The 11,780-nt window shown below is 49.5% G+C and overlaps 1 protein-coding gene across 2 annotated transcripts in view; it reads right to left on the bottom strand.

The window, feature by feature from the left end:
* The window catches only part of LOC135239835 (low-density lipoprotein receptor class A domain-containing protein 4-like), a 105,052-nt gene that overhangs the window by 6,781 nt on the left and 86,491 nt on the right, over positions 1 to 11,780 (bottom strand). For both annotated transcript variants that reach the window (XM_064308821.1, XM_064308830.1), the window contains 2 exons: positions 2,761 to 2,915; positions 972 to 1,019 (listed from right to left, as the gene is read on the bottom strand). In XM_064308821.1, coding sequence (XP_064164891.1) covers positions 972 to 1,019; positions 2,761 to 2,915 — 203 coding nt within the window. The remainder of the gene's footprint in view (positions 1 to 971; positions 1,020 to 2,760; positions 2,916 to 11,780) is intronic.

The following is an 11,780-nucleotide window of genomic DNA, read 5'->3' as shown; positions in this document are numbered from 1 at the left end:
TAGTGCAATAGCCAAAAACAACTGCACCTGCAATTTCACAGCACTTAAGTTTCTTTGACACGGCTGGTCTCGTGAATCACTTCATAACAAGCGAGTTCTTCAACATCAATTATGTTAAACCGGTCCTCAAGAGTAACTGCAAACCTAACGAAAAATGGCAAATCACTCCACTTCCACCAAAGCATAACCGTTACAGGCAGTCCGCGCTCAGGTACTTCAAATATCCTACCGAAATATCGTCTTGTTTTTTTTTTCTAATACGAAATCAAATAAGCTACATGGTAACAATCAATTTAACAGCGTGGAAGCTGTCAAACTCCATTCCGGGTAAACCTGGGCTCCGCTCTCCCAGGCAGGGCCTTTAATCACGGCGAACGCGCAAAGGCGCCGCAAACGGCTGCGCTGCTCCGCGCGCTGTGTCAAAGCTTCCTGCCGCACTGCTCCGGCTGCTCATTTCCACATCCGAATGGCTCAAATTGGTTAAATCGTCAAATGGCCAGACCCTGTCTAGACGCTGTCAGGGAAAGTATTAGTGATTAACGACGCGCCGACAGGCCAGGCTGCTCATGCATAAACCCCCTCCCTATCAGCGCAGCCGAGCCCTCGAGGGCCAGCGCACCCCACGGCAACGCACCTCCTGTGTGTGTTAAGGGCCCCGAGGTGCGGTGGGGTGTGTGTGTGTGTGTTTGCGTGTGTGAGTGTGTGTGTGTGTAAGTGTTTGTGTGTGTGTGTTTGTATGCGTGTGTGTGTGTGTTTGAGTGTGTGTGTGCGTATGTGTGTGTGTGAGTGTGTGTTTGTGTAAGTGTTTGTGTGTGTGTGTTTGAGTGTGTGTGTGTGTGTGTTTGAGTGTGTGCGTGTGTGTGTTTGAGTGTGTGTGTGTGTGTGTTTAGGTGTGTGTGTGTAAGTGTTTGTGTATGTGTGTTTGTGGGGGGGTTATTTGTTTTGGGGGGAGTGCCTGGCTCCCTGCTTACCTCTGAGGTTCCCTGGCGAGAAACATCTGATGGCCAAAGACACCCATCCTGGGAAAGGAAAGAGAGACATGGATAGAAAAAGGGAGAGAGGATGTCAGAGAAAGGAAGCAAAGAAAGAGAAAACAGGTAGGAGTAGGAGTAAAGGAGACAAAGAAAGGGAGAGGGGGTATGGAACGGAGAGAAAGAGAGAGTGGGGGAGACGGGCAGTGTGTGGTAGGAAATGAATTAAGTGATGATGGAGTGAGAAAAGAAGAGAGAGAAAGAGGGGTGAGTGCAGTCCTGCTGAACAAACACTTTAATGAACACTAAAAACCCTTTAAGTCCCCCTGCAGTCTAACCTGTCTGAATACCAGCGGGGAGGAGGGGGTGGCGGGGGGTGGGGCAACCCAAGAGGAACCAGACACTAGCCACCGAAGGAAACCCCCCGAAATAATCTCTATCAAGGCCTGTGTTCATCACACAACACCAGCTGCCCGGACAAATGACATAACCTGCGCAATGAGGCGGTCTGAGCGTCACGCATCGCACGTCGGAGCGGTGCTCGCACGCACGAGCAAACGCGCCGAACGGCCACGCGGAAAGCCCGGGGCTCCGAGCCGCCCTCCGCTAACCGCGTCTCTCCAGACCTGCGCTTCAGACGGCTAACCGCTAATTAGCGCGAGGGCCGCGCGGGAGGGAGCCCGGCCCACGTAAAAAAAACCCGCCAGCTTTCAGAGCGATGCAGAAGCGAACGGGGGGACGGCTGGGAAACGCCGATCGATAGATACGCCGGGCACAGGGGCTTCTGGGTAAGAGGGCGTTCGCAGACTTTTTCAGTCCCGCGTAATGCCACGGATAAATCGGCATTAAAATATTGGCAGCTGGAGCCACGGGCGCCACCACCGCTCGCCCCCAGGAAGGAAGCAACACGGAACTGGAAGCTCGCTACATGGCAACCGAGATTATGAAAAAGGGGGGAAAACGCGCCGGGGAAGGAGGAATAAACACGCATAATTTCCAGCACTTAATTAAGCCCCGATCCCCACCAGAGATGACATTAGCTTCGATTTTACACTTTTTACAAGTAATGAGGCTGAAGAGACCTGTAATCTCTCCCTAATTCTCCAGGCGCGAGACTGCCTGCGCCAACATTGATTGTTCATGAATAAAAATGAACGCCTTTTACACGTTTCTCTCCATTTCTGAGAGCGGTGAATTCCCCCCCCTCCCCCCTCCCCCCCGCCTGAGCGCTCGTGGGATGGGTGGAAACGGGGCTCCGTCTAGACAGAGGTGATATAAACATGCGCGTCTGCACTGGGGGTGTCTGGAGAGAGGCGCAGCGCTCACTGGGGCTGGGTGTGGACACACACACACCATACACACACACAGGCATTTACCCACACACACACCACACACACACAGGCACTTACACACACACACACACACAAACACAGATACTTACCCACACACTGGCACACAGACAGTAACACACCTGGGCAGTATGTATACAGTGCTTTCACACACAGATAAGTCACATACCACCATGTACACATAAACACACACACACACATACGTGTGTATATACACACTCACAAACACACACACACACACACGCACACACACACAGTCGCTCTTTCTCTCGCACAATGAGAGAGACTCTGGCACGCATGATGCTGCGCTCTCTTCCTGTAAGGGGCTTCGTACGAGTACGGCCCGGACGCGATCACGTCAGGCTCACCCCAGAGCGCTTTAAAGCACGGCCCCGGACCCCGGAACCCCGCCCCACACGGCCGGCGGGCGTCGGACTCACCGGCTGCAGCGCCTCCTCCTGTCTCCGACCCTGACTCTGCCGGTTGATGAAGGACCAGGTGGAGAGCTTGTAGTGGTTCAGCAGGCAGATGATCACGACTACCATCACGGTCATCACCACAATTATAATGATAATCTGAACAAACTCCAGTTCAGCTGCAAGGCAAAAAGGAGGAGAAGCACAAATCAGTCACGCACGGCGAATTAGCACAGGCTAACGAGCGTCTCCTTTCCAAACAGGTTTTCGCTTTAGAATCGGCTCGTCGCATTTTGACCACAGGGGGGCAGCAGATTCTTCACTAAAAGGCAGACCTGTCTCCAAGTCTCATCTTCCCAAACCTGCAGATGAACGCTTTCTAAAAATATGTAAGAACTGCAGAGAAAGACCGGGAGTGACTGAAGCGGTTAGCCGCACAGTGACTCTGCAAGTCACGCACGAAGGAGAGGGGGATAACTCCTCAGCAGACAACACTGGCACCCCATTCACTACAGCCAGACAGCAACACTGCGGCTTTGTCTCTACGACGCTCTGTTATAAATCTCACCCCCAAAACCACAGCAGTTACACTGTGGATTGAAGAAGGGGCTCATACAATATTAATATTAATATTACTTTCCTCCTCAAAGCTGGTGTGTGTGTGTGTGTGTGTGTGTGTGGTTGGGGGGGGGGTCTGAGAATGTATCAATAGAACTTATTTGTTCTCCCCCCCTCCTCCCTTCCATTCCGTCATTTCTCACTTTGATAAAAAGGCTTTTGTTTAAAAAGTGCTCGGCGTTGCCATGGGGACGGATGACGAGGACCGGTCCTGGCCCTGGCCCTGGCCCTGGCCTAACCGCCGGGGCTGTGTCCCGCGGGGCCGAGCGGTCGCGTCGCGGTCAAAGGGAGAACTTGTTCCCTCGCCCGCCTGACCGCCCGCCCCCCCCAGGACGGCTTGGCACGTTACCGGAGCGATAACAATGGGCGCGGCGTTACGTTTCGCGCCGCGCGGCACAGAGACGCCTTGTTAGGCCGCCGACGGCAGACGCGGGCACGAAGAGTCCTCGCCGCCTCGTCCCCCCCCCCCCGTCCCCCCCACTCCAGTCTTCAGCACGTACGACACTGTCCGTGCGAACACTAAGTGCCTTCTCCTTCCATTTGTGCTTTTCCTAAAACTGCGAAACACTTTAAAGAGCTGGACAGTGAAGTCCCCCCCCCCCAAACTCAGGACAACAGGGTGCGTCACACAGATGAACCCACGTCGTTCGCTAAAATATTACTAGGGCATATTTTATATTTACAGGGCATTATAATTACAGCACACAAGCATATTCGGGAACTTAATGTACACTAATGGCATTTAAAGAGTTAAAGGCGAACCAAGGGAAAGTGTTCAGTTGGCCGTACATTGCGAACGGCCCTGAGAAGGCGCAAGTTCACGGTGTGGACGCTGCGGCCGACATACGGACAGCGCAAGGCGTGTGTTTAAACCGGGCGGGCGCTTTTTATTTTCGGGGCTGGCGGTGTGGGGGGGGGGGGGTTCGAGTGTTCTCTGTATCAGAGATTACCGCCGCGCCCCTCCTCCGGTCGCGCCCCGTCCCTCTGCGGCAAGAGGCTCAGATCTTAAATCTGCGGCCCGGGCCCTTAACCGCATTAGGAGAGCGGAGAGAGCCGAGCGACGGGCGGGGCTGGGGAGTGCACGTCTGGGGGGGGGGGGGGAGCGGAAAACATTTTTCCCCCCCCATGCGAAAAGCGCTCGGCTCTTTCCGAGCCCGGCGCCACTCTCCTCTGAGGAGAGGAAGTGAGAGAGAGAGAGCGAGCGAGAGAGAGAGAGAGAGAACAGTGGGCCCTGCCCAGCTGACTCTAAGAACAGAGTGTACCCGCGCGGAGAGGCGGGCGCAGTTGGTGTTCAGGCAGCGCGGCTCTGCCCGCGCCTGCTCTGGGCACTGAGCGAAGCCGACTGCAGACGCGGGCGGCGAACAGGAAGTGAGCGGCAACCTTTTCGCTCGAGACGAGGGGGAAACGCTCCTGTGCCCACTGTCGTATTCTGACGTTGCCAGCTGGATTTAGAGTCTGCCGTAGTTACTCATTCCTTAAAGCTGACTTTCAGGGAAAGAGAGAGGGGGGAAACAGAGAAACACGGTCGAAGAGCCCATTCTCTCGCTTAAAATCATCTTACAGAGAAGGAGAGAGAGAGAGAGAACAAGCAAGAGGGAATAGAAGGAAGGAGAGAGACAATTCTTGCTTAATTTTTCAAAACGAGTAACAGACTGGGGATGAAGGACAGAGAAAATAGCGAAGAATCCAGCACCCATTTCTAACTGTCTTTCAGAACGAGAGTGTGAGACGAAAACAGACGAGGGCAGAGAGAGACAGAAAAAAGACAACTGTCTCTGCCTAAAACTGTCTTTCTGTGTGTGTGTGAGTGTGTGCGTGTGCACGCGTGTGTATGTGTGTGTGTCTGTGTGTTATAGAGGGAGAAAGACAGAGAAGAGAGGGACTATCAGAAAGACAAGGGGGTGAGATGGGTGGGAGATACAGGGATCTCTCAGAAGAGAGGAAGACCCTCTGCTCTCCTCGGTTCCTTATCACACCGCAAGCACATGACAAATGATGATATCATAAACGGGCAAACGGCAATGCTCACAAGTGCCTATTATTATGCAAATTCAATGACACGCTGTACGAGGCGGCGCGAGTAACGGGAAGGGGAACGGCTCGGCGTAGGCCCGCTTACGCCCCGTCGGCCTCCATCGTCCCCAAACATTTCCTCTCTCTCCTCAACAGTTGAGTCAATTCAATGCCTGCTAAAATGACACGCTATGGGTAATACTACACCTGGCAACGATGCCCACTACCATTAGCCTCACTGCACGGTCAAATGCGGCTGGTTCACAAGGCCATTTTCTTTATGTTCTTGAACAAATGCTTCTCGAATGATTTTTCACTTAATGTACACCTACTAAAATCATTGGGGTTATCGAAGACCAAAACAGAGATTAAAAACGACAAAATAAAAGCCCCGTGCTAAACTTTATGAACAAGGCCAATGGTAAAATGCAGTCCCTGAGAGACAGTTTGGCAAATCGGCGCTAAACCTTTACGAGCAGCTGTGTCAACCAACCTCTCGAGAACCAAACTACGGCACGGATAAAACAACCGATTTAATAAGCCATTTCAAACAAACGGCTCCAGCTAGCCAGAAAAGGCGTTCATAAAGGAATCACAAAAACGATTCTTTTTTTTAACCAAATAAGGAAGGGAGGCACCCTCTCGCGCTGATGGCGGTTGAGGGGAGAAGTTGTAAGCCGGAGAAGTGAAGCCCTCCTGGATGCTGCCGTCTCTAGTGTGTGTACCAGGACAGTATCGCTACAACCACAAGCTTCCATCTGTCAACGTGACAGATGACAGGTCCAGTGAGCCACTCCCGGTGTCCCCTGTGCAGTGTGCTGCGATACGTAGCGCTGTTGTTTTTTTGTCCGTTTCCCGAATCGCACAGCAAACCCGGCCTACAAAGCACGCATCTGATCCAGTCTGATTCGCACGCTCGACAGCCTTCTGCTGGAGGCCGGACCGCGCACAATGTTCTTTAAAATCGATTACATAACTACACGAACCGCAACGCAATGTGCGGCAGAGCTCGACTCCCGCGCTAACAAGATAAACCCCTAAATCACGACTGCCCTAATTCCAGGGGGGTCAACCACACACCTACACGCTTAACCTACAAGGCAGCACACGAGGCAGCTCGGGTAGTCTGTGCTGGATATCGGGAGGCACGACAAATCTGTCATTCCCGTCAGGGGTCCGGGGGGGAAAAAGACATCGCAGTGTTTCAACTCCAGCTTTCAACAAACCGAAATGGGTGCTACTAGGATTTTTATGTCTAATTTTACGAACACTGCCCAGCAGTCACTAAGGAGAGAACTAAGGAGAAGGCCATTTCCCAGCAGAAGTACTTGTATATATGACCCACCATAAGTGCAAGAGTATTGGATCTCTCCCTCAAGTGTGGGTCTTGCTCAGACCTTCCCCCTACAGACTAAGTGCTTTGATCCTTGTGTCCCCTGGTCCTCCTGGACAGGAAATTAAAAAGCACAAACTAGACGAAAAATAAAAGTCGAGGACCGCAATAACAAACCAAGCGACCAGCCAAATGTGAGCGGCCCAGCGCCACACAGATCAGACGTGTCAATCGGCTTAGCGCTCTGACAGGCCGGTCACGCCAGGATAGGACTGCCGTGACCCAGTCAGACAGACACATTCTGCACAAACAGTAAGAGGGGGAAACCCCCCCCCCCCCCCAAACAAAAATAAACACACACAAACCTTCTTCTCTATTAGACACGGGGGAGTCAGACGCAACCTAGAGAAAAGGACGTGCACATAAAAGCTCTGCACTCAAAAAAACGGTGCTGGGGGGGTTTGGGTGGGGGGGGGTTCAATTCAACTGTAGTTTGACGTGCGCGCAAGTGGCTAGTGGAGGGCTATTTTTGTAAAGCCATTTCCTGTTTCCTGCGGTTCTTGCCAACAAACCGACCGCATCGGCGCCGTGGAAGGGGTGAGCGGCGGCGTAGCCAAGCGGCCGCGCGCGGCACCTTTCTCCGGCGGGGCGTGGCATCACCCCGGTCTCCGGGCGACATGCACGGCACAGCAGAGTTCTGGACAGCCGCACAGAATCTCTGTCCCAGATATCAGCGGACCCCGCCCCCTCCTCCCGTCCTCCTCCCAGACCGGCCTGCTGAGCTCACGCCGGCCCCGCCAGGCAGCGCTGCCGCCGTCGCCATGGCAACGGACGGCTCGGCGGCTCTGCCGGCGAGGGCCCGGAACGGCGGGCCTCCTAAACAGCGACCTGGCAGTGAGGCCACTGACACAGAGAGAGAGAGAGAGGGAGAGAGAGAGAGAGAGACAGACAGAGAGAGGGAGGGAGAGAGAGAGAGACAGACAGAGAGAGGGAGAGAGAGATAGAAAGGGAAAGAGAGTGAGAGACAGACAGAGAGAGGGAGAGAGAGAGAAACAGACAGACAGAGAGAGGAAGGGAGAGAGACAGACAGACAGAGAGTGAGAGAGAGATAGAAAGGGAAAGAGAGAGAGACAGACAGAGAGAGGGAGAGAGAGAAACAGACAGACAGAGAGTGAGAGAGAGATAGAAAGGGAAAGAGAGAGAGAGAGAGACAGACAGAGAGAGTGAGAGAGATAGAAAGGGAAAGAGAGAGAGAGAGACAGACAGAAAGAGGGAGGGAGAGAGACAGACAGACAGAGAGAATGAGAGAGAGATAGAAAGGGAAAGAGAGAGAGAGACAGACAGAGGGAGGGAGAGAGAGAAACAGACAGACAGAGAGTGAGAGAGAGATAGAAAGGGAAAGAGAGAGAGAGAGAGAGAGAGAGAGAGAAAGGGGGAGAGAGAGGGATGGGCCAAGAAAACAACAGAAGTACGACCTCACACACACACAGCCCACAGTCTGGATTATTTTTCCACGCAAGAGAACAGGAAAGATACCACACAGAAACAGGAAACAGGAAACAGGACATTAGTATGACTACGACCCAATGAATTACTGTCAAGGATATCATCTCAAAAGTGTCACAAAATGCTACAAAATAAAGGCAGAGTACACTAGAGTAGAATTACTGCAGTTTCCCAGCGTTCCAAATAAAGATTAGAAATGTGTGTCATATACACAGAATGGTCCGGCTAATCATTTCTCCAGAAAAAGATTTAGAAAAAGAATCATGTCCAGAAAAGGTTCATGCACATATTCCAACCAATACCCATGGCTATCCTAATATTGGGCCATCACATCAATATAGTTGAAAAAATCTGCAGATTTACATATTTAATTTGTCTTTTAATTGTCTTCAAATTATTGCATTTAATTTGTAATAATTTATATCGTACTGTATTATAGACAGCTAGGGCTACCCAAGGCATGATAACATTTTTTGGTAGTAGTCCTAACAAATGTAGGTTTAATTTGTTTAGTTATCAACAATGAGAGGCTTTCCACTGGAATGCCTGAAATTAATGGCAACTTTAAAGAACCAAAAGTATAATTCTCTCATTCTAAACTCACTGCACGCACTTGGCTGGTGTCCTGACTTCAACCCAACCAAACATATCTGGAAAGGATCTTTTGAACTTGCTGTATCAGTGAAAGGGTTGGGATGTTTGTACCCATTAAATAATTAGCAAGACAATAAGGTCGTAAAACATTTGTGGGAAGTCAAGAACTTGCTGCTGGATTCCATAACCCTTTCAATAATAAAAAAAATACTATAACTTGAACTTTCAGCCATAATATAAATGCAAATCATCCTCTATTTCAGGTGCTGTATACCGCACGCCACTACTGGACCACTAGAGTAAAATATTGTGGGCTACAGCACACAGTAAGTAAGCATGAATACAGGTTTGCCAAGCGCAGAGAAAATACTTCCTGAAGCCAGGAAGGGGCTTCCAGACCATCAAGAAGCAACAACAGTTAAATTTACAACGGGCATAAACAACAGAGGCCGCTGAAGTGTAATTAGGAGCCAACTGATCTAATACAAGGACACAGGAGAGTAGCGGGGCCACATCTGTCACCTTAAGTGTCTTGTTGAAGAAGTTAGCACTGTCCTCAAAAAAAAAAAAAAAAAAAAAACACTGGTCCAAGACTCAGGCCCTCATTCGTGTTCAGAGTGGGGAGAGTGGGGACTTCACACACACACACACACACACACACACACACATATATACACACACACACACACACACACACACACATCGATGGGCAGCATGCACCCACACAGCCTTGAAAGCGACGGGATTTTCCGATGGTTATGGTCGCAGCGGCGCGAGCAAAGTACCCTAATCATATTAACAGCCTGGGTTGAGACTGCAGCACTGGCTTATTTTAGAACAAAGCCACTATGGAGATCTGTGTGAGAGACTCGCTTCCCCCCCCGCTATCTGTACCGTTTCACCAAGCCAACGAACAAAGGCACAGGCACAACCTGACAAGCTACGTGGGCAGGAGACTGGGAGCCAAGCAGGTTTCACAGAGAGAATGTGCCAGACGGGGGGAGCTGTGGCTGAGGAGAACAATAAGCTGCCTGATTTTGAAATACTCCTGACAGCCCGGAGTGAGTCACGGAAGTAACAGAGGAGCACCCGTGCTCTCATCCCCACTGTCTGCACACCCCCCTACACACGCACACGCACCTCGCACATACACCCACCAACCCCTCACACACACACACACACACCTCGCACGTACAGCCACCAATCCCTCAGACACACGCTCGAACACACACACACACACACCTCCCACATACACCTACCAACCCCTTACACTCACACCTCCCACATACGCCCACCAACCACGCACACACACCACAAAGCCTCACAGACACCCCCGCACACTCAAATCCTCACTGACACACGCAGGCCAGAAGGCAAATGCCATCATAAAACATGTATTTCCACATTTTGCCTAGCTTCACACAGTACACACCCGGAACAGCATGTACCATACACCACGCAGACTTGAGAGGGGACAAAGTCCAGCTTCCTCATAGCTGAATGATCCCAGATTTTCCCATGCAACTAGACTGTCTCAGTTGCACTAAATGTGAAAGCAATGAAACTGAAGCTCAAATAATTTTCAATTCCAGAAAAATGTTTTATAGACAGTACTGCGCTGCTATTCACTAATCGGATTACGTACTAATTGCAAATTTTCTGCCATTAAAAACTTGGCGCACTATAAATGCCACATGGGGAATTTACATTATCATTCATGCAAACGATTCTGATGCAACAGTAACTTACTTTTCACTCTAACAGACTTTATTATTATGAAATAAACTTTACCTCCGTTTACTAGAGATTTTTAACACAAATACCAAAAGAGAACATAGTTATCATTTATTATAAAATGAAGAATTTCTCTGATTTCTGAAAAAGATACCACGAAAGAACCCATTCACATATTCTCCTAAAATAAATGCAATAGTAAAACTGCTATCCACAATATAATTCATATTTATTTATCCCCTTTGTATCAACGTATAATGTGCAGTCCAGTTAATGATAGAGATTCAAATATGAATGCTAAGTTTTTAACGTTTCAAAAACTGCCCCCTGAAACTATTCTTTGAAACAGAGAAGTCAGTAAACTCACAGATTTAGTTAACAGATTAGTGTGTTCATCACAACAGCCAAAAGTTGCTGGATGGTGCATGTGAGTATTTGTGAGTAGGTATTCTATCAAAACACTTAATTGGATTTGTGAAAGTAATAATAATAATAATAATAATAATAATAATAACTTCATGTAGCACTTAATGACAGCTAGAGAGTAAAATGCGTGACTAACAGACTAAAAGACTAAAAGAGCAATCAAAAACAAAGACAATTCCCCAATACAAGTCAAAGTAAAACTCTCAGATAAAATCTTGGCAATAAAATGCAATAAAACAAGTCACAAATAAAAGATCAGGTAAGAGCAGACCAAAGTAAGTGTGCTTTTAAAAGTGATTTAAAAGATACTAAATTTGCCAGCCTTGGGCAGGTCATTCCACAATCTAGGGAGCCCTGATGGAGAAAGCACCATCACCCTGTTTTCAAGACTAGTCAATTTTAGACTAGTAATTTAATGCCCACGAACATTTTGGAACCATTCTTGTAAAAGTATACCAAAGCTTGTCAGATATTCCTCCCCAGCTCGTTTTGGCCAGATTATACCGATCCAGGTGACCGTACCTGGCCTACTTTGGGCCACATTCAGGTGGAGGTGGCGTAACCTGAACTGAGCGTGCTGGCCCAGGGCCAGCTGAACTGCAGCTGGAGTCACTACGGTCATCTGGCACTTGAGACAGGAGACAGGAGAAATCCAACGAAACAAAGAAAACAAAAACAAAGCGAAAAAAGCTAGACAAAACACCGTCTGGGAAACAAACGCTCCCTTTCATGACCCAGACAAGAAACACCCCATGCAGTCTTCGCTCTGAAGTGCAAGCAAAGTAAAAAATTTAAAAACAAACAACAACAAAAAATAAAC

This window comes from Anguilla rostrata, chromosome 1, assembly GCF_018555375.3.
Source record: "Anguilla rostrata isolate EN2019 chromosome 1, ASM1855537v3, whole genome shotgun sequence".
Classification (NCBI taxonomy): Eukaryota; Metazoa; Chordata; class Actinopteri; order Anguilliformes; family Anguillidae; genus Anguilla; species Anguilla rostrata.
The sequence above is the reverse complement of the archived record's forward strand: the minus strand, read 5'-3'. Positions and strand labels throughout refer to the sequence as shown.